General features: G+C 39.9%; 2 protein-coding genes across 2 annotated transcripts in view; one reads left to right on the top strand and one right to left on the bottom strand.

The window, feature by feature from the left end:
• The window catches only part of slc6a15 (solute carrier family 6 member 15), a 33,275-nt gene extending 21,204 nt beyond the window's left edge, over positions 1-12,071 (bottom strand). Inside the window, exons 1-5 of the mRNA XM_078256528.1 lie at positions 11,924-12,071; positions 9,494-10,011; positions 3,867-4,024; positions 2,416-2,542; positions 2,055-2,236 (exon numbers count right to left, since the gene is read on the bottom strand). Coding sequence (XP_078112654.1) covers positions 2,055-2,236; positions 2,416-2,542; positions 3,867-4,024; positions 9,494-9,794 — 768 coding nt within the window. The 5' untranslated portion in view covers positions 9,795-10,011; positions 11,924-12,071. The remainder of the gene's footprint in view (positions 1-2,054; positions 2,237-2,415; positions 2,543-3,866; positions 4,025-9,493; positions 10,012-11,923) is intronic.
• Positions 12,072-23,479: 11,408 nt separating this feature from the next.
• Positions 23,480-27,503, top strand: part of lrriq1 (leucine-rich repeats and IQ motif containing 1) — a 51,865-nt gene continuing 47,841 nt past the window's right edge. Inside the window, exons 1-6 of the mRNA XM_078256523.1 lie at positions 23,480-23,801; positions 24,746-24,842; positions 25,114-25,196; positions 25,302-25,416; positions 26,697-26,851; positions 27,284-27,358. Of these exons, the coding sequence (XP_078112649.1) occupies positions 23,670-23,801; positions 24,746-24,842; positions 25,114-25,196; positions 25,302-25,416; positions 26,697-26,851; positions 27,284-27,358 (657 nt within the window). The 5' untranslated portion in view covers positions 23,480-23,669. The remainder of the gene's footprint in view (positions 23,802-24,745; positions 24,843-25,113; positions 25,197-25,301; positions 25,417-26,696; positions 26,852-27,283; positions 27,359-27,503) is intronic.

Genomic DNA, 27,503 nt, shown 5'->3' with positions numbered 1-27,503 from the left:
ACCAAAATTAAAAATTAAAAAAAGCAAAAAGAGGCTTTAAAGCTGCAGAGATGGGTGTTCATTCTCCATGATTTTGGCACTTTTACAAAAGATGTTATTGAGTTAAGTTGACTCAAATTCTGACAGAAATTGTGATCCCTGAAATATACAGTACTGTATTCATTTTGACCCAGCCCAAACCTGACGTAAGAAGTGGGGATAAAACCCAAATCAAATGCCTTCCCCATCAAAGCTTATTCTGGGAAGATTAAAAAGTGCGACCATTTTTCCAATTAGCGCAAGCCTGACTGTAACTTTGCAAGTACACCGGCTAATGCTTGTCATATGATACAAGAAAGTGTGGAATGATAAAGATCACCTGTAAAAAGAGAGGAGGAGTGCGGTGAGTTTGCAAGCAAACGCCAAACTTTAACCAGTGGGCTAATCCTTCCGGATGCTAGTCACGCTACTGTCAGCTTTGCTACCCTAAGCTAAAGTAAGCTGAGCCAGAAATCTCACACAAGATCACATGAGCCCTCGGGTTTATATCTGAGACTGTATCATTAGAAACATTTGTCACGTCACTTAGCAGGGTCTTTAGAGCAGGCATCAATACCGTTTGCACTCTATAAGCCTCTACGTTACAGTTTTCTCTGATCACTATGACAATTTTTTCAATACTTTTAACAACTTTCCTAAACTCTTAACGCACCAACACACAATTGACAAAACAGTTAATTTCATGCTCAAAATCACACACTGAAAACTAAACTAACACTAATTTTCAAAATACAATAATTCACTAACACAATACACGGTGTCCACCAAAACAATGCAAACAAAATCAAATAATTCTTCCAAAACACTAACATCCAACAGGAACATTGAGTCAATCATAGCACAATGTCATACAAAACACTTGCATCAGATGGAATTACAGAAACCGCATTATTTTATATTACATCAGGCCTGCCCTTATACAATAGTATATTGTATTGATCATAGATTGTGTTTTACACTGCAGTTTCTCTTGAAGCCTGTCTACGTTTTTTTTTTGTTGGGTTTAGTAAATGCATGCATTTTATTTCTTTTGCTGCAGAAATTAAATAAAAAAAAAAAATGAATGACCCATCTCAGAGTAGCTTTATAGAATGTACGGTTTACTGTATAAAAAAGACAGACAGAGACAGAATTGTCCTGGTACTCGTCTTCCTCCTCTCACTCGTGCAGCAATTTCTTACTTTCTTTGTGTTCATCTTTATTGTTCTTTTTCCACACAAAATCAGCCCAAATAGGTCCTCTTTTACTGTATGTACTACAGTAACATATGGTCATGTGATTGACTCGACACCTGAGTGTGTTTCCTAGATGGGAATCAGCTGTGATTGATCCATTTGCATAGTTTCAATCAGCCGTTTCTCAGTAGCAATGGAATAAAATGGAGGAGGTATATTTGTGTTTATTTGTGAACAGCTGTTCACTTTGACTTTAGCCTATACGTTAGGTTTAGAACATGATGTTATCTGTTCTGACATACAGTATGAAAGCATTTGCAAATTGGTCAGTAAAAATCCATTGTTTTGGTCTTGGTTGAGCTTGTGTGTAAAAGAAGTTCAAGTATTTTAAATTTGTGTTAACTGTATGCATTTTGTGTCAAAGCAATAAGAAATGTGTTAAATGTATAGCCTACACAGACGGATGCTGCGCTACCTGGGTTAAGAGTTTAGGAAAGTTGTTAAAAAGTATTGAAAGAATTGTCATAGCAATCAGAGAAAAAAAATTGTAAAAAGTGAGCTAATTATGTGTGAGAGGATTTTCCAAAACACACAAAATGGCCTTTTTGTTTCTGTCACTGTTGCACATTTTCAGCAGTACGAGAGTTATAATTGTTATAACTAGTTATATAGGCCAAGTTGCCAGGACTGCAGGGCAGCTGTAGTAAGCCATTTCCTCTGTTCTCCTTCTCTCATGCGCTCACACATGTCTCCTCTTCTGCCCCATCCCCTATTTGTGAAAACATATTTTCTCTAAAAAAAAAAAAAAAAAAAGCTATCAGAGAACCAAATTTTCTTTACCTTCCCAGAAGACTGGATTCCCTTGATCATGGCGAGACAAACAATAGACCAGGCAACCAGCAGGCACACAGTCATCTTCCAGTTGAGTCCTCCACCCACAGAAATGTTGTCAGAGATGTCCAAGGCCTCGCGGTACCAGTAGTAGGTGGTAGCCGAGCTCTTCTCACACTCGGGCACCACATCTATGGACAAAACGTTAGAGGTTACAGCTTGTATGTCGTGTACCTGTTATAAAATGAACTGTAGTGCCTGCGGTTTACAGAACAAGCACTACAAAAGCCTTCTAATTGGAGTTACAAGTTAACGGTGCCAATGAATTGGTTTAGTGAATCCGGTCTGAATATGTCCGATTGTGTCTTACATGTACTAGTCTTGTTCTTGATGAGTGGGCACTCATGCCATGGGAGAGGTTGCTGGAAGGACTGGGAGAAATAGAAGAGACTCCAGCTGATGATGACATTGTAGTAGAGAGCCACGAAGAAGCACACCTACAGGCAAGAGAGGCTAGTTAACTTCAGACAAACAAAACCAAAAAACAGCAAGTTATTCTTTATCTTAAGCTGTATACATCATCATGGACCCTACCAAACATGATCCGCATATATTCAGTATGTAATTTCCCCCTTTTATAAAGAGGAGACTTATTTTTTTAGTGAGGTGTCACAAAAACCCTTAAATTCTGAAGAACAGTTTTTTCCATTTTTGCCTAATTTAGACATCCATTAATGACCAATGTACAGTATCATTATTTTTATCATACATTTTTGTTATTCGTGTTCTTAAAGTAGCCTGGAAATCCAGACCCAAATCCGAAAGATTAAGGGTCTGGCATTGAGTAATGAAAATGGCCCAACTCGAGGGGCGGCACCAAGCATGCATTTGAAAATCTCACTGCACGCAATTGGATAACACTACGACCAATCACAACAACACACAGGGTGACGTATACAGAGTGTACCCATACGCTTAGCTACCAGGGGAGCTAACTGGTAGATTAGACTCTTGCCGTATCCGGTCGGCAAAACAGCAAAAACGTCCTTCTTGCAAAGGAACAATTGGAGCGCCGTCTTCTGTTCCTCTTTTAGATAAAACGCCAAGTCTAACTCGTTCATTGTAGCGGCCAAAGCTGTTTCAAACAACTGGTGTTCATCCGTAGCCATCTTGCAATGTTTACTAATGACTTTGACGTCGCAGCGCTGTCGTCATCGGTTTAGCTCGCCTCTGGCCCGCCTATATCAGATACACCGATGTGATTGTTTACTCGCAATGCTAGCAGAGACCCGAAAAAAACGGTACGCCACTTCAGACACAAGTACGGAGCCTACATGGGGGGACTACATTTGCATTATTTCGCAAAATGTTATGCATTCCCTCTCAGTATTTTGTGTCTCCGCGCAATATGTTTTGCGTTAGCTCGCAATACTTTTCTTCTTCAATTACTGCTGAGCCATGTGTCTATTTCTGCGTAGCTGCCCAGCGCAGTGCCCTAGTATAGATCAGCTCATTGACTTTTACATTGAACTGGGTATTAGGCTGATATACTGCTCAATGGGCATATTCATACACAGTGTTTAAGTACTATAATTAATATTTGTTATAAAAATGTATGACAAGATAATAGGTCAATGGGGTGATGAACCAAAAAAACGTATCAAAGAATCTGCAGCTCCCCTTTGATTTAATTTCACAAAGTTACTGTTACTTATAATTATTTACAGTAGCATAATAATTATTTACATTCTTGTTTCAACCATGCTGTTGTCAAATCTTCATACTTTTGCTCCACTTTTACTTTACTGTATTATGACTCACCACACAGCTGGCGAAGCCGATGCCCCCCAGCCGAGGGCTGATGTAGTTCCACACTCCGATGCTGCCCCTGCGGATCCGCTGTCCCACGGCGAGCTCCAGGAAGAACAGCGGGATGCCAATCAATATCAGCAAGATGAGATAGGGCACCAGGTACGCTCCTGCCAGTCAGAACGATACATACGACAAGTTAAATAAAACACATGCAAAAAAAGGGGAAACTGTTTCATCAGATAACTGTAAAGAGACACCATTTTAGTTCCTGGAAGCAGCACATGAGACACACACACACACACACACACACACACACACTATTGAAACTCACAAACAAAGCGGCCTCTTAAACTTTAACTATACTGCTACCTTATGTCCCCCTGATGATCACACATTTTCCCAAAGGCACATAAAAAACACACAGCAGCCTCTTCAACAGTATCTGTCTAATTATCTCCCTAAAAAACGAATGCACGCACGCACACGCACAAATTACAATACACACAGCTGCTGAGCTGCATCTGTGTGTCTCCACCTAATACATCCCCCATGGTGTGTGGTGCAATCAAATAATTCTGGAAACCAGGAAATATACTGAAGTCTAAAATTACCTAAATTACAGTGGGATTACTTTGAGGCACATTTTAAAGATGGTATTCATCTCTAGAATTAAGGTTTCAGAGTGAATGACTAACATTAAGACAGGCTGTAATAGTGTGGTGCAATACAATACAGAGGCACACATCTCTTGTGACATTCAAGAGAACTTGTGAGCGGTAAGACTGCCAGACACATGATGGCTGGAAGAGAACGAGAGAACCTAAACTCTTTGTTTAGAAGAAATGGCCGGTGGTTAGATGAGTTCAGTGGCACCAGATCTTTTAAATAGTGTGCCTTTTATTTTCTTGTTACATAAGGAGCAACGCAAGGCATGCACGATGCAGTGGGCAGGTTTTTTTCCTTTTTCCTCACGTGAAGTTCCTGTGGGTGTGCTGAAGGTTTTGAGACTCAACTACGGAAATCTGTTGGAAACCATTGCATAGTTTGAAAACTGCAAGGCCACTGATTGGCTGTGTTTTTTGTTTTTTTTTCTCTCAATCTTTACTTTACTTTAATTTATACGTTTTGGTGCATCAACAGTGCTCATCTGAAAATCCCCTTGTGTGGCTTTTTTTCCACCTCCTCTCACAGGCTAAACCATAACACCAAATGTTAACATCGGTGATTTGACACACTCATATTTGCTGTGAGTCAGCGATGACGGCGTCAAAAACTTCCGTCATGGGTGTATTGTTTTTAGTTTCATCCCTGTTTCAACAGTGTTTGTTTCATCTGGCCGGCTGTTCATTCACATCCTTTCCTGAGTCCTGCTGTCCCTCCCAGGTTTGACTTGGTAGGGAGTGGTCACAGACAGGGAAGTAAATGCGTGTGTCTGTTGTTTTAAGAGTGTGTGTGTGTGTGTGTGTGTGTGTACAGTATACTGACTTGTTTCTAATATTAAACCCATCTAATTCTGGTTCACTGAATACACACAGTTCGTCCTGGGAAGAGGCTTTAAACATCAGTCAGCATCACAAACCCCTCTAGTTTCCATTGTCTTTTAACGCCCTCGACTCCCACTTTCCCTTGGACATTCAAGCACTTTGATGGCACTTTGTGAAAGCAAACAGCCTGATAAGAGTGCATTTCATCTTTTCCTAAAATAGTTTCCCAGTTGTCTTCACTTGCAGATCTCTTACAGTAAAAAGCTGGTTTATGCTGTCTAGGAGGTTTGTGCAGCCCCTCATGTACAGCGACATGGGGCGTGGAAGATTTGAGGAAGAGGAATGATTCACCATATCAAACAACCTTAAATATTGCTTATTAAAGTTAATCTATGCTTGAATGGAGGAGAAATGAATGGGGAAACAAAACACAGGATGACGCCCAAAGGCTTCTGACCAGATGTGTATTTGAGCTACACGGTCTTTGTTTCTGAACAAATTTGGAACAGCAGGTTTTTGGCTTCAGAGGGTTGTTGGGGTAATTCCAAATGCAAGCGCAGGTGTTGACAGAAGGCAAAAATGATAATGGATACACTGCCATTGGTGTGTACAAACTTTCTAAGCGGCAGGGGTGAAAAATGAAAGAAGGGACACTTCTTCAGCATGTGACTTTAGGATTTATTGTTATCTCGAGGTAACACCAAAACAAAATGTGAAATAACCAGGGGGGCGTTAAGGCCACAAGACTGGCCTCCTCCCGAAAAAAGACCCCGTAAGTAACTTCAAGCAACAATTACGACCCGTATTAACGTTTATAGTGGTGGCGCCCTCTAGTGGCTGAAGTAATCATGATGGGAGCACAGCAGAAAGTAAGTGACGAACACACAGATGGAAGAATCCTGGATGAAGGTAAGAATGTTTGCTGATGTGGTGAAATGCAATTAGCTACCTTTTAATGTTAGCTTGCCACTTTGTGAGGCAGTTGAAGCACCGCGAGTGAACATTACAACATTAATTCTACAACATAGTTTAGGATACTGCCACGTAGGTTGCGTGTGAGTCAGACCCTCGGTGATGTGGACACCAAGTTACTTGAAGTGGTCCACCCTCTCCACTGAGGACCCGTTGATTGTAAGGGGGGCGTAGTTTCTTCCCAACAATTTTTAGACTTGTTGACATTCATGAGTAGGTTGTTGTCCTGACAACAGCGTTTCAGGTCCTCGACTCTCTACTGCTCCGGTGTTAAGTAAGAGGGTGGAAGTGGTGTGTCTGCACACCCTCACCACCTGGGGGTCCGCCTGGCAGGAAGTCAAGGATCCAGATGCACAGTGAGGCGTTTAATCCCAGGCCCTTGAGCTTTGTGACGAGCCTGGAGGGGACTATGGTGTTAAACGCTGAACTGTGGTCAATGAACAGCAATCTCACATAGCTTCCTTTCTTTTCCAGGTGAGATGGTGTGGGAGGATGTGTGCTATGGCATCTTCCGGTGATCAGTTGGGACAGTAGACAAACTGAATATCAGGTTGAATATCAACCTGAAAACCGGCGCTAGTTGGTCAACACACAGTTTGAGGACCCGTCCACTGATACCGTCAGGTCCTGCTGCTCTTTTGGTGTTCACGTGCTTGAAACATTCTTTCCTACTTTCTGACATTTTTTAGATGATTATAACAATTCAGAGAAAATTATCATTGGATCCGGCACTGTACTCGCCACACAACCATAAAAGGAAATGTACTGTACAGTAAGTAGATGAAAGGCAATGACGTGTGTACACACATCAGATCTCGTACCCTCATGAGGATCTGCGCCATTTTAATGTAATTATAGGTTGACCAGAGCTGTTTAAACAGACCTGAAAATTTGACAGGATCTAGAGAGAGGACCCCCCCCCAGAGATTATATCCTGTCTGGACAACCTGTCTGACACGGTTTCATTTAATCAGCTTTCTTGAGGCAGTCAATGGTTTTACACTATGTAATCTCCACGTGGGAAGTACATCACATTATCACCTTCCCAACACACACACACACACACACACACACACACACACACACACACACACACTCTCTAGAGTATTAACCCTGCAGTGAGTATGAAATGTAACACAACACGAGTCAAGTAGCTAATTCCTGGGCATTGTGGGAAATGTTGTTTTGATTGCAGCGGGGTTTATGTGTTGTTATTGTTAGACTACAATCATGAGCATCAGAGCTGCTCACAGAATGATTTCCTACATGTAGACAGTAGAGTTATATTCATTTGGTTTAGCCGTTTGTAGGAGAAATGTTGCAGACTGCACACTGACAGAGACACAGATGGTTACGCGACTCATGTCGACCATGAAGCTCTCTGAGCAGTCTGGTTTTGACAGACGGGTACAAAATAGGAAGGACTCTTTTTCTCCATCTTTCTTACACACACACTTAGCAGCACACAGGCAGTACTGAACACATTGCACATGATGCAATACCTGCATCTGTTTGGTGTGTGTTGATTCTAGATATGCATTACAGGACTAATCTGGAGGAGCCTATTTAGTGTCCAAGAGTTGAAACCTGATGATATATTAAGACTTTTTGGAGGAGATTGGCTGATCTGTTTTCCTAGTTTTCGAGTTATTTCTTAACTCGACACTTTTTAGACATGCACATTCACTCAAACATTGATTAGATGTTGACCCTGCACCCACACTGTAAACATAGTGTAAATACAGCGTCGTAACAAAAGCCACATGATCACTTTGTGAGATTGGGACCCGCATATAAGTGTGAATAAGGTCATTAAAAGAAGAAGACTACGCTTCTGTTATCTGCGAGTATAGAAATCCTATTCCAAGAACATGTCTGTGACAACACAAAAACAGTGATGCAATCCTGCTCTATTCCTTCACAAGGCCATAGAAGTGAATCAAATCCAATGTTAATTTTGTCCTCATTTGTCCTCTGTAATAACATACTTTATACAAGACACAGATGTGTCCATACTTGGATCTTTGTACTCTCAGAAACTTCAAATGGTATAGTCTTCTTCTTTACATTTGTTTTAAGTGTTGCATCCCTGCTCCCATCCCATGATGCACTCTTTGTAGTTTGCCTTTTTTTAATTTTTTAACCTAAATTTGTATCTGGCCCTAGTGTCATATAATGGCATTTTGTGCTTAGTTTGACTGCTGTCTGTCTGCACATCAGCATATGTGAAATGCTCGGCAGGTTCATTTTAATGTTGTTGATTTAGTAACTAAAGTCTCTTCAAAAGGATACTTCCAGTTAATTACAACTTGAATCTTAGTTCACAGTTTTTGCCATTCATTATTGACATTTTGGATGTGCTCACTTTCTGTTGTTGGTTGACTTATATCCAACCTGTCTTATTGCTTGCGTTTCTTGGATTTTGATGTAGCAATGTTATCGCATTTCAAGATTTCAGCAACCTTTTTGTTAAAGGTGCAGTAGGTAAGACTTATAAAACTAATTTTCTGTCATATTTGCTGAGACTGACCCAATGTTCGAGTAGAACTACATGAAGCAGGTCATTTAAAAAGAAATCCGGCTCCTCTGGCTCCACCTACAGCCTGTGGTGTGATTTGCAAAAATCCACAGCTCCCTGTTCAGATGCACCAATCAGGGCCAGGGGGGGGGGGGGTCTAACTGCGTGTCAATCACTGCTCATGCACACGCATGCATTCTCCCCTGTAGGGGGAGGGGCTTACGAGACCGTTTTGGCCTTTAGCGGAAAGGGGGGAGGGACTGAGAAGTTGTCGATGTGCACATTTCTTTGCTTAGTCCTGGATCTTCGCAATCCTACCTACAGCACCTTTAAGTAAAATTATGGAAACGATAAGTCTAAACTATGAAAATAAGTCCCACGTTGTAATAACCAAAATTGTCCTTTAAGTCATACACAGTTAAATCATAGTTGTGGTCAATTGTGAAGGAAATGCTAAATAGATGATTTGTTTGATTTATTCATGAATTTCATATTTTCATTCAGTTCAACCAAATATTGCACAATTTTATTTATTTTTTTTATAATTTTTTATAGTTAATAAATAATGTTACCATCAATATTTCTTATGACTATAATGGTGATGTTTTTCCACATTGCCCACTCCTACTGTATATGTGGTTGTCAGCTAAAATGTAACTCACCCCCTCCGTTCTTCTGACACAGGTAGGGGAACCTCCAGACGTTTCCCAGGCCTACAGAGAAGCCAACCTGGGCCAGGATGTACTGGAGCTTGCTGTTCCAGGCCGGGCGTTCCTCCTCTTCTCCATCCGAGCCCCCTTCCTCCACATCGCACTCTTTCCTTTCCCCTTCATGGTTGTTGACGATCAACGAGCTCTTCTTGAAGGAATCGTCACAGGCGTCCTCGTTGGAAAGCAGGTCTTTGACAGACTCTGTGACATCGTCGTCAAGCTCTCTCTTGACGGCCTTGCTGTTTTTGGGCATTTGATAAAGCAAACAAGGGCAAGGGGTGGAACGTCTTTTTAGTTGGCAGGCTGGAAGGGCAGGGCCGGCGTCTGGGAAAAGTCACTTTCTGGAACTTTGACTGTGCGACGCTGCGAGTTTGAAGATGTTTGGGTTCAAGGGCCCGTGGGATTTTTGAGACAGTTTGTAGAGGTTGAGTGATCAGGAAGTGGTTTATTTCGTCATTATCACCAAATGTCTGTGGGGCACAAGAGGAAATATTGTAGTTAGTAAATAGCCAATAAAAGTGAAAATCCTGGAAGAGGTTGTCAGTCATCAGAGTCTCGTCATTGGTTTGAGTTTTGGGACTTTTCTTTCAGCCTTTAATTTTTCATCATAAATAAAAAAAAAAAATAATGGTATTTACCCAAAATTAACTAATTATATATATATATATATATATACACACACATACACACAAAAACCTGATGACTTTGACAAATGAATAATAGACTTTCTGTAAACATTGTTTTAAAGATCTAAAAAGTCAAATTAAAACCCAAACTCTAATCATATACACAAAAGGTAATTTAACTGAACAACCCAAACAGTAAAGTGTTTCAAATCTGATTTTAATCATAGTTTTGTTTTAGAGAAAATAATTCATACTGTTACACTCTGTATACTTAAGGCCTATCCCATAACATGTTATCGGACTGGGAAACACTCATACCAGAAATATTGCTTTATCCGGAGGGGGGGGATATTCAGAGTTATTTCTCACATGGAAATCACATGGCTGGCTGGGGCAGCAAAATCAATGAACGAGGATAGTTTTATTACAAGTCACTGTTCTCCCAAAAACCAAATGCCAGGGAAGACTAGGCTGGTTTGTGACGGTGACTGGGACAGTGACAGGTCGAGGTATATGGAGACGATCACGTTTCCAGCCTCCTGAATAATTAAAGATAGGAGGCCATTTGCATACGAACCCAAACACTCCTTTTCTCCGCAGCTCTCTGGGATACGGAAAAACCCCTCAAATAGCCTATGAAAGGATATCAACTTCCAAAATACAAATAGGAATGTGAGCAGACATGCGCCGGTTCCCTGGCCAAAAGGGTGGAGGAAACAAAAGGGTTACTTGTCTCTTTTTGTCCTGTAATAGTCGCAATCATCATTTATTTAGCCTACTTGTATCACCGCTATGATTATCACTATATAAATAGCGTTAGAAAAGATTCAAGGGTGTGGACGCTATCCACCCAACGGCGGGTTAAGGCGCACAGCATCCCCGTTTCTTTAAATGTCAGCCTCCTAGGGCGTCTTGGTCAATTTGACATATTTATGCACTTCAATATTTTCATAAAAACGCATCACCGGCGCGAAATATCCCGGAAATATTCGGATGCATCCATCCATGTTGCAGAAATACAACATTCCTCCCCGACGTTTCACCAAGCAGAGGATTAACTGATTAATAGATTCCCTTTACCGCTTCAAGATTAACCTGGTTTCTGTGAGGCAAAGGCCGTCGTTTCATAATCCAGTGAAGGCAACATAGCAGCCAAAACGACCGCTGATGCTGAGTAACCTTCACTGCAATATTACGGAGGCTGTGGGCATAGCAATCAGGCCTATTGCATGACAATGAGTGTGATTGTGTTTAGGCTGAGAATGAATGCACGCCCAAAGATATATATTATTTTTTTCTCTGTCTGCACATGACTCAGGAATGACGAGTCAATACAAGGGCCGAGGTATACAACGAGCAGATGCAGATGGATAAAGGGATACAAAAAATAAATAAAAAATAAACCCAACAACACACCGGTGCCATGTGGCTCGTTGTTCTACCCAGGCACATTTTTTTTTCGCGCATAAATTAATGTGCTGCATCCCGCCCAGTCTTCATGACATCTATGCGAAGTGTTTCATCATTCACAGACACATCCTGCGCACTGGTATCTCATTCTGCCCGCTTTCTGACTCCCACACACACACATAGGACGCGCACGGACGGAACGGACGGACACACGCGCGCGGGCGCGCACACACACACACACACACACACACACACACACACACACACACACACACACACATCATGCCATGCTTTTATCATTAGCCTAATACCTTCCATTGAGGGTTCTGTGATGTAGCCTACTCACCAGTGTGGAATACAAGTCGTCCTTATACTGAAATGATGCGTCTCAAGGAATGAAATTATGAGAGCACATGCACGGGGGAGACATTATCACTTGCTTCTATGTGAACCAGTCCGGCCGGTGTGCTGCCACAGACTCCGGTGCTTTGACTTCTCTTGCTCTCAGCCAGAAACATGGCACACTTAGAGGGGGGACTCATCCTCATCCGCACCTATCACGGATCACTTTCTCTTTATCTATGATGTAGCTCACCGCATACAGATTATAAAGCCCCACTATATGACACTGCATATTATACGTGGCAGCATTATTAAGATTTAAGGTGAAATTAACGTGTTTGTTTCCTATAACCCCCCTGTTCTACTTGGTACGCTCCACTACTACACGGAAAAGGGACTGGCTCATGGATGAACGCAATGTGTCTCTGTTTATAAACGCTCATTTCCCTCACTGGATATTTATACACTCGTACTTTATACCGATTCATTTCCATGACGTCCTTTTTTATATCTGAATACAGATTGTGTTTAGGATTTTAAAACATAAAAAGCGAGGTTTTGGTCAAGGTCGGCGTTTTCCGCGTCATCCACACGCGCACCCTTCAAGGCTAATTACCATATAGCTCAGACGAGACGGAAATCAGTTTTTCTAAATCATCACGCATCTAAAATGAGATATTCCTTTAAGCGTAGACCATAAAGTACAGTTTATACACACATTTAAATAATGCAAGATTATGTCAGTGAACATTTTTTAAATACATTTTATAAATATTAGCCTATATTTTATTTAAAAAAATGTATTGTGCGATAAAATGCCACTAGGGAAGTTTCATACAATGACAACCTTGTGCTCTCTGGACAAGCATACACATTTAACTAACTATCTAACATACATAAAACAATGTAGCCTACAATATATAAAAAAAAGCACTGTGGATGCCCTAATAGGCCTAATAGGAATAGATAAAACAAAGAGCACTAGCAACGTGCCCCATAGAATAGGCCTAAAATAAAATCCCTACATGACCAGGCTGTAATAGAGACAAGAGCATATTTTCTATCATCAAATATTAAATAGAGTTATGCATCCTTCTGTGAAAACGAGTTTTTTTTCAGGATATATGCCTAATTAAATAGCCTTACAAAGCCAAAAGTAACTCTAAACGTATTATAAGTATCTACAATAACTTTTACATTTTTAGGTAGGCTTACTTGCACTTTACTTGTGTACTTGTGCTCCTTTGTACTTATACTTTACTACTTTTCTGAGGGGAATATTGTACTTTTCATAAATAAATAAAGTTAAGCGAGACAACTTGAGCTATACAACTTCACAGTTAAATGGTATCACTCAACAGTGAAACTGGGTCGTGGGAGGGAAATGTGTAAGTGCACTCATCCACCTCCCCACTCACATCACAGTTTCAGGGTCACACTTCTATCGTCCCACCTTCACATAATCCTTTATTTCACTTTTGTTGCGCCTATACTGTAGTGCTTGTGCTATCATTCAAAAACATTTAAAGAGACATTTCCTGCTGATCAGCATCATAGTTCCTTTCTGGCATTTTTTTAAATGACACTGTTTGTTTACTTGGTTTTACTTGGTTTTGAAATCAGATCAGCAACACATTGCATCTTGCTTTATAACAAAAGAAGTGGTAACAACAAGCAACCTATAACCCTGTAAAACTGTATTGGTTGCTATGTAAAAAGGCAATAACTAAAAACTGATATAAAAACCAAACCTCCCATACTTCAACAATATATCCATCTTAAAGGATACATTTGTGATGGAAAAAGTGATGTTTTCCCAGAGCAATAAGGGGGAGACCTTTCACAGAAAATGTTTACCACAGCCTACAACCTCTAATTCTGTAAAGTGTCCTTGGGTTTCTTGAAAGGCACTATATAAATAAAAGTTATTATTATTATTATTATTACAAACAATGAGGACTCTCTCCTCATGCTCTAAATCTAAGGACAAGATGGATTTATAGACATAATTCTTTCCCATGCTTTTTGATTATTTATTTTTTTCATTTTCTTTTGCAAAATCAATCTTTAACAACCAATCGATCAAATCAATCTTGCTTTTTTTCTCTCTGGAAAGCTGTAGTTTGGCTAAATCATTGAGATAGAATTCATGCATGTGCAGTTTGAAAAAGAGAAACAGAACCACGCATGTCTTTGTCCTGAGTTGTCCCAGAGTCTGATATCCACCCACTAGCGTTCCAGGTGCATCAAGGACATCATCACAGAAACATCAGTTGTCATGAGGTCTTTGCCAGGCCAAAAAAAAAAAAAATTGCGTGTGAGACTGTGTATCTGGAGCTCACACAAATCCTATTACTTCCAGTTCATAGCCCTTATCACTGCTCTTTACAACTCTCCTGAAGGATGAAGAACATCTCAGACATTGTGTCATATCTCTGTGCTCCTGACGTGAACAGAGGCCGTCATCCTCATTGTACAAAATATCCAGGATATTGCCTGCTCGCTGCACCTTGCCCCCTCTGCAGGAGTTCAGCGAGAGCAGCCTGAGTAACAGACTTATTGATTGCTGCTATATGGCCTCCATCTCATCAGCAGGGCAGCACATAAACCCTGAGAGCGGTGAAAGAAAACCAATGCTCATGTTAATTCTATCGAGGCATGCATGTTTTGCTTGGCTGATGACACTGTAGTTCACTTATAAATTATTTAGGTATCTGCCACCTCCTATTCAAAAACCCAGAGACGTGTTATTATTGCATAATCACCATCTGTTCAGAGAGAAGACTAGTGCTGTGGATTATTGTTTAACACTAGAACAGCTATAAAAATTTGGTTGTTTCCTTCTCCTTCTTTGTCCCCCTTTTAAAGTGTGTTTGATCACCTCGTGTGGTCAGCTCCCAGGTTTGAACATGTCAACAAGAACATTAGAAAACTATAGAAAGATTACACAGTGGTACAGCCAACATTTAAGAGCCAGGTGCTCTTGAGTATCTACCCAGATGGGAAAAAAAACAATCCATTGCATCAACCTGTTGGTTTGAGCCATGCAGAGTGTTATGGCTTTTAGTAAATAAATGCCAACTTTAACTTCCACATTTAAGTGAAAGCAAGCCATCGTGGTTTCATGAGGTGAGGAAATAGGAAGTGAAAGAGAATGTTTGAGCTTAGCACCACAGCAGAGACTATCAGCACCAGCCCAAAACCTAACTGGTACCTCTGGTGTCCTCTCTGTACAGTATATTTACTGAAGATGCAGTGGACAAGTCAAACAGAACGCACAGAACTAGCAGTCGTGGCTGAACAACAAAGCTAACAAGCCTGGGTCGGGTACATAATTATGTATTATGGTGATTGTGAGTGACTCAGGGTTTTTTGTGGTCAGGGATTTTGTGAAATCATAAAGCAGCAGCTGAGAAGAGTAGCCAGCGGCTTTGGCTAATAGGACAGCAGTAGCTCAAGGTGATTATAAACATTTCTTGATGACAGAGTTTTACAGCTCAATCTGTGGAGCAAAGGAAGAACCATTTTGCTGACTATAAACTGTAACTAAACTCTCTAACTTTAATCTGCAAGCAGTGAACAGTATCAGCTGGTGCTTAATGTACCGAAGACAAAGTAGTTAGCTTAGTTTATTTTTTATTTCTGTGTCGTGCCAAACATCTGGCTCATCTCACATGGGATTACAAGACACCAACATTTTACAAAACATATATCTTTTGGTGATTTATATATATATATATACACAAAATAGCAACTGTGTTCTTTCAAATAATACGTTTGAAATGAACTGCACACTGACAAACGGCCACAAACTTACAGCATATCATGATGAAGAGCTTTTGTTCCTCATCGACTTAACTAGCAAATCCATATGTTTCATATGTAAACAGCCAATTCAATGTGTGTGCATCATCCATATTTACAAAATCAAGTCCTGGACTCGGACTTGAGTCCGACTCAAGTCTCTATTCTCTGGACTCGAGTCCGACTCGAGACTCTATTCTCTGGACTCGTGACTTGACTTGGACTTGCAGACTGATGACTTGTACTTGGACTCGGACTCGAGGATATATACATGTAAAATCGGACTTGAGCAATCATGAAAAAACCTCAGACGTTGGATGACGTTTCGGACTAAATAGGTTATAAACATAACCTAACATTTTAATATAAGAAGGGCAATAGAAAACAAAGTGAAATTCATTTTCTTTATCAGTCAAACAGCACATTGAACAAATCCGCGTTTCTCCTTACAGACATACATACTGTACCGTCACTGATAAGAAAGGTGATAATAGCGTAGTGCTCTGATTTGTGATCAGTGAAAGCTGCCAGTATAGAGGGAAGGTTCTGACACTTGTTGTTGAGCCATTTTGAGGATTTAGAGCCTGATACGATGTTACAGTTTATGGTTTAAAAACACACAAAGGAGTAACAATGTTCAAGCAGTAGTTCTCTCTTTCACTTTACAGTATGCAGTACTAAAGTACTCGAGAAGTTTATTTTCAGTACTACATTTCTTATGAAAATGTGGTGTGCTAACCGAACATCTACGCTAAATTGAACCATTCAAAAAGATGACAGCACAAGAACACTTTAATACTTAAACATCTGTACATCACACGTACTTATTGATCTCTCCTTTACCTGATATTTTCTTCCAGAGTAGAAAAAGTAGACATTTTATTTTTTGTCGATTGTGGAAAATAAACCCAGGTTTGAATTCATTCTACACACCAATGTCTCTTGTTTTGAAAGAGGGAAAAAACAGGTGATTCATGCATATGGACTGTAAGGTACCTGGAGTTCTCCGTTCTGTGCTGCTGTTTTGATTTTGCGATGGTAAACACAGAGCCGTTCACAGATGGCGGCTTACCTTAACCCTAACCTGTTGAATTCTTTATTACCTGACGCTGACTTTGGTAACATGATGCCATCTGGATGTCACAAGTTTACCCCGTCCTGCCAGATCTCTGATGGAAAGTTAAGCCATATTGGTTTTCACCGCGTCACAGAGAGACGCAAGTTGTCAGCCAATGGGAATCACCCAGAGCTGGCATGAATGGGCGAATCAATGATTTGATGCTGCTGCTGATTTTTCACACTCACTCTCTCAGAACAAAATCGTGCAAACAGTGAGAATACTCTCATGTCATCCAAATATTGTCCTTATATGATAAATGGTTATTGTATTAAGATGGATATTATGAAAGTCATACACTCAGTTGCCAGTTTATTTGGTCCACCCATCTAAAACCAATGCAGTCTAATACAATCACAGTCCTGCAATAACTCCTAAGTTCATTAAGGTTGTAATGCTTAGTTTTTGTTGAAACTGTTTTAGAGAGGTGTTGATTCAACTTGTGCAGTTTGTGGTTCTGATGAATTATCGTGTTGAACTTACAGGTGTTTCTATTATTTTGTTCACCCCATGAGGGTAGGAAAAAATAGCAGAAACACTTTTCTGTGTAATGCAATACAGTTCAACAACACCACAAACTACATACTCCAGAATTGTACATATTGTCAAAGGCCACCAACAAACTATCCGACTATCATAAATAACAAGTAATGGAGGGGTATTTTATTACGTTTAATACCAGTATTAAGCGAAGAGTGACATTTGTGGAAGTCAAATCAAGCCAGAAAAAGAATGGAAGAGAAGCTTTGAACTTTCAGGACTGGCAACCAAAAACCTTTTGAGTTTGTGCATCACATAGTATTTACTCCCACATTAAGAGGTAACATCCTGCAACTGTTATCCAATCCTATGATGTAAGTATATTTAGAATAACTATTTATGACATCATAAACTCTTTAACTTACAGACCTTGAATGTGTGCTATTGTCTTGAAAAGCTCCGTTTTCACCCAGGGGAAAACAATATGCATTTCATGTGCTGTCTGGGAGCTGCTTTGAAAAACAGAAAAGCCTGCGTGATATGATACGCAGTGTACAGCTCAAATCTGCTCTGATAATACAAAAGAAAACAGTCAGCGGTAAGGCAGCAGTGACGTCCACCCTGACAGCCTTGATTCAGTTTTGTGGTTTTTTTCTAGTAAAAAAACAAGAGTCAAAATGAGACCCAGAGGCCATGAGAAGTGCTGATGCCTGGAGTTTGGATGGGCGAAATAAGAATGGAGTCACGAGATGGTGATGAATGCTATCTGCTCCCACCATGTTGTGTCTTGTCTGAGTCAAAGTGTTCTCGTTTCTAACTACGGGTTCCTCACAGATAGGTTTTCTCTCACCCAAGGGATTTTTTGTGGGCTTTGTTTCCCTTTTCGTTTGTAGGACAATTGACCACAGAGCCGTGGGTAACTCCCTGCCACTTTGTGCACCAAAACAGGAGGTGCAGCTGTTGGTACTAGCCCTGGCACATGGGTCATGTTCTGGTGCTCTCATCTTTTGTTACAGCTCTACTGCTGCTAAGACTGGTGTGGCCCTTGCTCGTCCCTGTGCTCTCATATCCTTCTGTGAGCTGTTATTAGCTTTTTATCACAAGTTGAAGGAACTGCCAATCATTGAAACACTGAGGCCAGTATTGTGATGCTGTTTTACCGTATGTTAAGGTTTTGTTGATGAAGTTTGACTTTCTGCATGTTTCTGCATGTTTTCTGCAACTTTCTGCGCAATGGAGCAATCCCGGGAGTGGAAGGTCGTGGATAGTTCCAAACAAAATGGACAACTAAAACACATAACTTCAGTTAGCTATATAGCAAATATAGGTTTTTGTTGATATAGGTTGAATCACAGTATTTCATTATACCAGTCAGCCCTAGATGTAATCAAAAATGTATTTGCTATAATGATACTTTGATGGTGATATATATAAGGTTGTTTTCAGTTGGTTCATGGTGTCACAAGGTATGGTTTCTTTTTAATGCCACACTGTCATGGGATATTACTGGGCACTCTGACATAAACATTTGATCACAGCAATTATTCTAGTGAAATCAGAAAAATTGTAATGTCACAATAAATGACTTAAATGCAGATACTAACGCATACTGATTCCAGTATGAAATGACCCAAATCCCATCCTGTTAGTAGAACAGGAAGTACAATTGCATCGTAGTTTGGTCACAATACCATGGTACCTACACACTTAAACACTTAGAGGTGGGCGATACGGGCAAAATTGATATCAAGATATTTCATCGTATAGTTTTGATACCAGTGTGTTAACAAGAGGCAGCACAGGGTTGCAGTGATTTCAATCAGGAGAGACTTCTTTGCAGATATGCAAAGGTTTGTTGTACATATGCATAATGAAATGTACAGAGTCTTTGGAGATTAGACTCCATCGTTGTAAAATAATTTTTAAAGGGGTAGAGAAACAGGACATATTTTGAAGGAGGACAGAACAATGCAATCTTCAAAATTTCTGAGATATTTCAGTTCCCACACTAGGTAAAATGTGATTGTCATGTCTCGTCTCTGTGTCAAGTTTTTGTTTAGTTTGTTTTAGTCTTACCTGTGCAAGATCACCACTGTTCCACTGTTTTCCTTGTGTGCAGCCTTCGAGTGTTTTTCCCTGTTTCCTGAGTTCCTGATTCCCTTGGATTTTTGACTACTGCTTGTTTTTCGGATTTCCCTTTGCCTGTCATTTCTTGGACACTGTTGCCTGTAAGTTTTATTAGTGCTCTAATAGATAGACATAGGAAGTGTGAGTCACAATATCTTAATGCAAGAATTATGAAAGATTTATAACAGCATGATTATAAAAAGGAACAATAAACAATGATTAAATTGTTGCCCAGCCTTGCTCACTCACAATATGACAGGTAGTGACATCCAAGTACACATTCACCACACATGCACAGGGCATGCGTGGACATTTTCAACAACATAATGGCAGCACTGTGGCTCAGGCTCACCTTGGGCGCTCGCTGGATGGAGGTGGAGATGCTTTTTCAAAGAGGATTAACTGAAGTAAAGCTTCCTCACTTCCCTCAATAGACACTGTCCTGTGACACAAGGCCAATAATAAGTCATGGGTCCCGACAGTACGTCAGAGCACTAACACCAGACCTCGGCCAAGTGCTGTTATTATGGTTAGTTTTATCCCTCTAGGGCACAATGTGGGTGGGTTTTTCTGTGCACGCCAGTATACTGAATGTCAGAAAATCACAAACTATTAGATGTCAGTGATGTCATGTTGTAGTCCGTATTGCCTGTCGGATGTTCATATTAAACGTGACAAAAGCTTCAAATAATGGGGTAAATGTATTTCAATGAAATTAAACAGTTTTTTTCTACTCTCAGCTCGGTATGACGTCATACCAGGCCGGTTTACTATTCATGGTCATCTGCTCCAGGCACGCTACAGCAGTGTTTAAATACACTGCTACATGTAGCTACATGTAACATCAGGGAAACTTGTAATCTTGGTTGCAAATGTTGTTTCTCCCCCTCATGTAATTTTCCTCTACTCTGCATGTTTTGTTAAAAAGCAAATGCTGCATTAAAATTCTGAGCGTCCTCTGCAGTTTGTCTCTGATCACAGAGAGCCATTCTGCCTCCACACAGTGGATGTATTTACACAGACTGTGGCTCAGCACAAACGTTTGGCTTAAGGTATTCTATGTACATGTATAGTCTTCTGTCTCTTAGTGAAGTAAAGAAAAGAGCTTACATTTAATTTTGCCCGTGGTTGTCAATGTTACCACTGTATGGAAATCCTGTCAAATGCTCAGCATGTGACTGTTAAATATTTGCAAAGATGAAAATGTGCAGATTAGAAAACATTGTGTAAACCTTGTAATACCACATCCAGAGAATCTGGGAAGAAGTGTCTAAATAAATGATGAATAGATAGATAGATAGATAGATAGATAGATAGATAGATAGATAGATAGATAGATAGATAGATAGATAGATAGATACTTTATTGATCCACAAGGGGAAATTCAAGATTCCAGTATCTTAAGACATCACACACATCACAAACAGGATGATAAAAAAGCAAATCCACACTAATAGCATGGACAATAAAATAAAAAATACTAAATAAAATAAAATAAAAAATACTAAATAAAATAAAATAAAAAATAAAAAATCCACATGAATGTACAACAAACTAGTAGAAGTGCTACTTTAAGTCATTGAACCTGAAGCACATTGCAGCCCCCTCCCTCAGCTTGTTAGGGGGGAATTCTGATTATAGTAATCCCACAGTCATTTGAAGCAGATTTAGATGTACTAAGGTCACACTGGCAGCGTAATGATAACTTTGAAGGGCAATCCAAATCTCTGTCCAAATTCAACTGATGTGCTGTTGTCACCGCAGTTAAGGAGAGATCATTTCGGTAAGGAGGGCGTTGAGGATGAACTGGTTGAACTTCACTAATTTAGGACAATGTTGTGCAGGTATAGCTTTACATTTGTAAAGAACCAACATCAGATATTTGTTTGTACAAGCAAGATGAATTTGATGTGACAGCAGATAACTACAAGAATGCAGCATAAGTGATTAGGCTTACAATGGCATTCTGGCAGGATTAGCTTGTTTAAATATTTCCCCCCTCACGTGCACCTAATATGTTTCAACTACCATCAGGTCTACATACAAGCCACCTTAATCTCAGAAGCCTATAATCTGGCTCAGTGCATTGAGACGAATCATCCATTTTCCAGCAAAGAGCTTGAGTTTGAGCATGGAAAATATTTCATTTTTTAGTGGAATTTTCATTTTAGGTTCCTGTGATTAATTAAGTCCATGGTGACTAAATATGGTAAATGATTAAAATAACATTTAACACTTTTTAGTAATTCATATTATGCATGGTTAGTATCTGTGACTTGTAACCTGTGCATTCAAAATGGGGGCAGCAAAAGGAAGTTAAAGTAGTAGTTTGGGGTGGTGGTCATTTTTCCCTCCAATCTCTTCTTTCGTCAAAGCCCCTAGATGGAAATGATAGGCTTGATAGGCCCAATAGCTGCCAAGATAATGGCTACAGACGAGTAACAGAAAACCCTTGACAATGTAAACACACGGCTGCTATCCAAACCGCCGCTGCGTTTAGGCCGGAGGAGCCATTGACTGGCATAATCTGCTATATAAATCTGCAGCTTGGCCCTGTCTGGCCGCTGTCTGGGTTCTGTGCACTTGGACAAAAGCGACGGACACCTTGCCCACTGACAAAGGGCCTGGCCCTAATCGAAGTGGACAAGGCTTGCTGATGGAGCCTTTTTGAGCAATTGAACTTGGTCAATGAATCTTAGAGGACCTAATGAAACATAAGGGACAGGCAGTTTGACTCCAACAACGGGGGAAGCACCAAAGTGTCCTGTTTCTGCCCGTCAGCCTCAGAACTGAAGTTGTGCTTTGACCCATAATGCCTTTACTGAAAGCATGTCTGACCTGAGAAGATTCTGATGGCGTTGAACCTGTAGGCCACATAAGTGTTGTTGATGTGATGCCATTCATTGTCGTTGTGGAATTCAGTTTCGGCCTTTGATGGAAAAATCAGTCTGATCTGGCGCCATTCTGTTGTTTTGTTTTCGTCCTGGAACGTCACGAGAAAGGAGAACAGACCATAGTGTGTCTCCGGAGCAAACAGTTTGGGATGGAGGACATGCTGTTCTTCTTTGAAACTTTGAGGAAGGAGACTGGGTTCCTTTTAGAAAGCCCTGGGGAATGTGTATAGGAAAACCTGTGTGGGCCACTGGAATCTCCTCAAAGAGAAGGAGTACAGCACCAGTGCAGAGACTTCACCACGGGAGAGAGGAACTAGTCTTTGTGATCTGAAATGCCGTGGAAAAAGTGTGCATTGTTCACAGCCTAACACATTTTTTTGTGCTTCTGGTCCTGTGACTCACCTACAAGGTCTTAGGCTCACTGACCCCTTCTAGCTGGCTGCCCATAATGCCCACACAAGTCCATGACACTACATTTCATTTACAACGAATCAGCTTACAGCTTACAAATTGCTCATTGTGCCAAAGTGTAACAGTTGGCAAGTGTGGAAAGCTTAAAAACGTTTGTCGGAGAGTATTGGCACTCAATCCTTTTTTTGGGGTGTCAAATTAACAATGAACAATAACAATAACAACAACAACAACAACAACAACAACAACAACAACAACAACAGCAAACACTGAATGAACACATTCATTCATTACACTCATTAGTACAATTTCATTATATTTTTGCACATGTTGAATATAACTTATAAAACACTACAATACAGTACAACTTGAGAGGTTTCAATTTAAAACAGCTTTAGTTTATTTTTTGTATACAAAAACTGAACAGACAACAATGCAGAAAACAATACAACTTCTACTTACTGTAGATAGAATATAATGTAAAATATCAATAAAGCAGAGCTTGATTTCAATTGATTAAAAAATAAAAGTGTTAATACAAATACATATAAATAATAAAAGTGATAAATATAAGTAAATATGTGATTGAAAGAAATAACGTTTAGCTAGATGTGAGTGAGTTGCAAGGACATGTTTTGTGAAGAATCTTTGATTTCCCCTTTGCGTTTCGCACGGTATGTCCCTAGCGAGGCTCTATAGCTAGTTCACAACATTGTTTCCATGGAGACTAAAGTATATCATAGACGCGAATGGATCTTTTTCTCATGGATGTATTATGGCTGGTTCTGTCTGATAGCAGACGTTGAATTATTGCTTAACAACAGTTTATAGAGACAAACAGCAAGTATGTGTATTGTCGATATAATAATAGCAACGTAAGATAACAGATGTGGTAAATAGCTACATGTAAAAGTTAAATGCCAGCGAGTCGCTGTCGTTTTAAAATGGATGCTAATTATGATACAATTATGCTTGAGCTAAATAATCAAGTCATCTTTGATTCTGATGAAACTAAAGAAGAGCAGGAGAGTTTTTTGTTTCACGAGAAGGTAAGTAATGTCCTGCTGAGGCCAGAACACTGAAATAAGATGATTAACACTTGTTAATTGGACAGGTAACGACAAGCTAAATGTAGCTAGTAGCAGCTAGCTTTTTACTTGCTATCAACTTATATATTTTAGCTTGAGTGGTAGGTTTTATCATAACGTTATGATATGTTTAACATATTTCTATTGTATGTTTTATGTGTTTTATGCTCAAGTATTTGCGTTTTCTGTGTATCACCTGAAAGTCAACTCTTGCCAGGAGGACAACAATAAAGTCAAAGGTGAAAGGTGGAACTTTTTGACGCAGCAGCTATCGATCAGGGCACCTACCATGCCTACTTAACTATTTTTGTATGTATTTAATAATAATAATAATAATAATAATAATAATAATAATAATAGTAACTGGTAAAGCAACTTGAAAAACAGAGTTTAAGAGACTTTGAAATACAAAGCATAGCAAGAGCAGGAAATGAAGAAGTCAATATAACAACAGAGATTAACAATGGGGCCTAACAAAAGCAAGACAAAACTAGGGTAAATAAAAAGAGAAGACAAACGAGGCAAAACATAGTAGAGAGAAGACAAGATAAAACAAAACCATGACAAATGCAAAAAAAACAAAAAACGATGCCAATAAAAAGGGTAAAGCAATAAAATAAATAAGTAAAATGAAATCAAGTCTATAAAAATGGGTTTTAAGAAGTGATTTGAAAGAGTTCACTGATTCTGCGAGCCTTAGAGTATCTTCCCAGGCAGGTCGTCCCAAAGTGGAGGGGCCCTGATGGCAAGAGCACGGTCTCCTTTAGATTTAAGCGGACCAGAAGGGCCCCACCGTAGGATCTAAAGCTGCAAACTGACTCATATATTCAACATCTCTGCCATATAGTTTGGAGCCAGATGCAGACGAGGCTTAAAAGTGATCAGTTAAATCTTTCTCACAACAGGACTCGGATGATATTCCCCCATCTCTGCTTAGCTACTTTGAAACCTCAAAGAGCAGAGCAGCAGTTTGTGAGAAGCTCATCCTTGAGGAAATTGAAGGTATGACAACTTGCACATCATGCAACATTATGCTTCTAGAGGCCTTACTTTTCTGTGGTGAACAAGGGCAATACATTAGCTCTCGTGTTTTGTAAATGGCTGCTAAAATACTAATCTATCCTGGCACTTTTATTATTCTATGCATCTATAGCATTTCTAGATACACATGTAGAAAACAACAAGGAGACATCCAGTCATCATTACCTCCAAATACCATAGGTGAGCATGTTTCCCATGATGATGGATGTGTTTTCTTTGAATTGCATCTCAGACTTCACTGCATCACATCACACTGACGACACGATGAACTTGCCATTTGAACTCGATAAGGACATGAGGAAACCGAATGAGCAGGTAAATGTCTCTCTTTACTATTTTAGTCTCAAACTCTTACTGTATGAAGCATCCAAAATACAAGTTGTGGCAAACTACTCGTAAGTTATGTTTTGCCTGATACAGGTGACTTGTGACACAGAAAATGAAGAGAACAACACTTCCACTGACACCCGCCTCCTTCCTGCACCCACAGAACCACTTTTCACTCACAATGTGTCAGTGTGTCCCAACAATGAAGGTACAGTACATGTTTAGAAAAATGAAGTGAAAATGCTTGACGCAATGCCGTGTAAACCACGCTTAGACTGTTCAATTTTTCGGTTTACTTTTTAATTTACGTTTAATTTTTCAGTACTTTCAGTAATTTGAGACTTGTGTCACCCACACAAGTCTCAAATTACTGAAAGTACTGACATTTTGTAAACCGAAAAATTGTACAGTCTAAGCCACACTAGAGGGTGATAAAGTCACCTTTAAATGATCCTTTTCATTTGCATATTTCCCAGGTAAAAGCATCAAATTCTGGGCATCACTTGTGAATAACGCTTGCGAATACTTACTGAATAAAAAGGACAATTCTTGAAAACCGTTATTGATTAGGTACTCAAGTGCTTACGTCTGAGTGACAGCATGATGTAAATTTAAAATAAACAAATCTGTATGACTGGAGTTATCTGCACAGGTGTGATAGACGTTGATGCTAAATGACATCGTTTTCCTCTCTGTTCCTTTTTCATGGCACTGTTGAGGCCTTGCTGAAGGTCTGATAATGTAACTTCTGTTGTGAGAGAACTTTTGCCCACAAGTGGGCACTGTTGTCCTTTTTTTGTTCTCATTAATGACTGCAGTAAGATCGAATGTGTGATGAAGATGTACATAATACCACCTTTTGAACAAAGAATAGAGTAGAGGGTTACATTTTACGAGTTTATCATTTCCTTAGATCTGGTCAGTGGTTAAAATGCTGATGGTGATGAAGCTTTTTCTTTTTCAGATTATTGTTTGGGCTTTTTTGTCTTTAATTGATAGGACAGCAGTAGGAGAGAGAGAGAGAGAGAGAGAGAGAGAGAGATGGGGGGGGTAAGACATGCAGCAAAGGGCCGCAGGTTGGAATCAAACCCGGGACACTGCGATAAAGACTGAGCCTTGATACATGGGGCGCACGCTCAACTAGGTGAGCTACCAGGGCGCCCTGTGATGAAGTATTTTGGCAACATGTTTGACATACAGATATATAGTGTTTCTGAACTGATGGAAATGCTCTAGTTAAAATTCTAAATTCAACATTTTGAAAGCCCATAACTGCTACACCACCAGTCTAATTTTGAGAAAATTTGGAAGAATGACATACAGTGTATTGCTACTGACTTGCCCAAGCGCTGCCCGAATCATTCACGTGAGATGAGAGATATACTTTTTTTTATGCATTATTTTTGAGGCAGTTTGTTTTCACTGCATAGCACATGGTTTTCATCCTTGCTAACTAGTAATTAAGCCTTACATTTGTGTAAGTTGCAGCTGGAACAGATGAATACATGGAGAGTGAGAAGCACTTTGCATTTGAACTCGAGGCAGAGCAAGAAAAACGACACTGTGAGAAGAAGGAGGAGGAAAGGAGACAAATAGAAAGAGACTTCCAGAAGGAGCTGAAGAAGATAATGGAGGCCGAGAAGGTGAGTCACTCTGGACTTCCTCTACTCAACATGATTACCCATAATAATTCTTAATATAGCAGATGTAGGTTTTGGTATTTAAGTATTTCAGGTGAGCAAATCTGTAATCTCCCACTGTGTAGGGATCCCTCTTATATACGTCTTACTGAAAAGGGGAAAAGGAACCTGGTACTTCAGATATGTCTAATAATATATGTAATAATTAGGGAAACAGACAACCTGAGGAAACCGTTGCCTTGCTCAATGCCCTTGAGAAAAATACTAAGTAAAGATAACAAGCTAGATTGATTGATAGATAAAGTTGTCAGAGAGTAAGACACGTGCTTTGCGAAGAAAGATATCAAAGAGAAAATCCAGAATTTAAAAAGTGTTAAATGTCATAATGTATACCATTGTCACGTTTATTTGTTGATTGTTGCTTTCTGTATCCAGCTGCATCAGAAGGAGTTTGAGTTGATGGGGAAAAGAGCTCAGCAAAAACTTGAACAGGAGTTGCTGCTGCAGCAGGTATGCCTGAATCCTCTTGTTGCAGTTTTCAGCAGATACCCAACCTGCAGAGACACCACTGGGTGTAGCCACTCTCCCGGGTTAATACGTTAAATATGGACATTGACTTAGTTAACAATCTTATTTCATCATTATTTCAACAACT

The sequence above is a fragment of the Sander vitreus genome, chromosome 8, assembly GCF_031162955.1.
Source record: "Sander vitreus isolate 19-12246 chromosome 8, sanVit1, whole genome shotgun sequence".
Classification (NCBI taxonomy): Eukaryota; Metazoa; Chordata; class Actinopteri; order Perciformes; family Percidae; genus Sander; species Sander vitreus.
The sequence above is the reverse complement of the archived record's forward strand: the minus strand, read 5'-3'. Positions and strand labels throughout refer to the sequence as shown.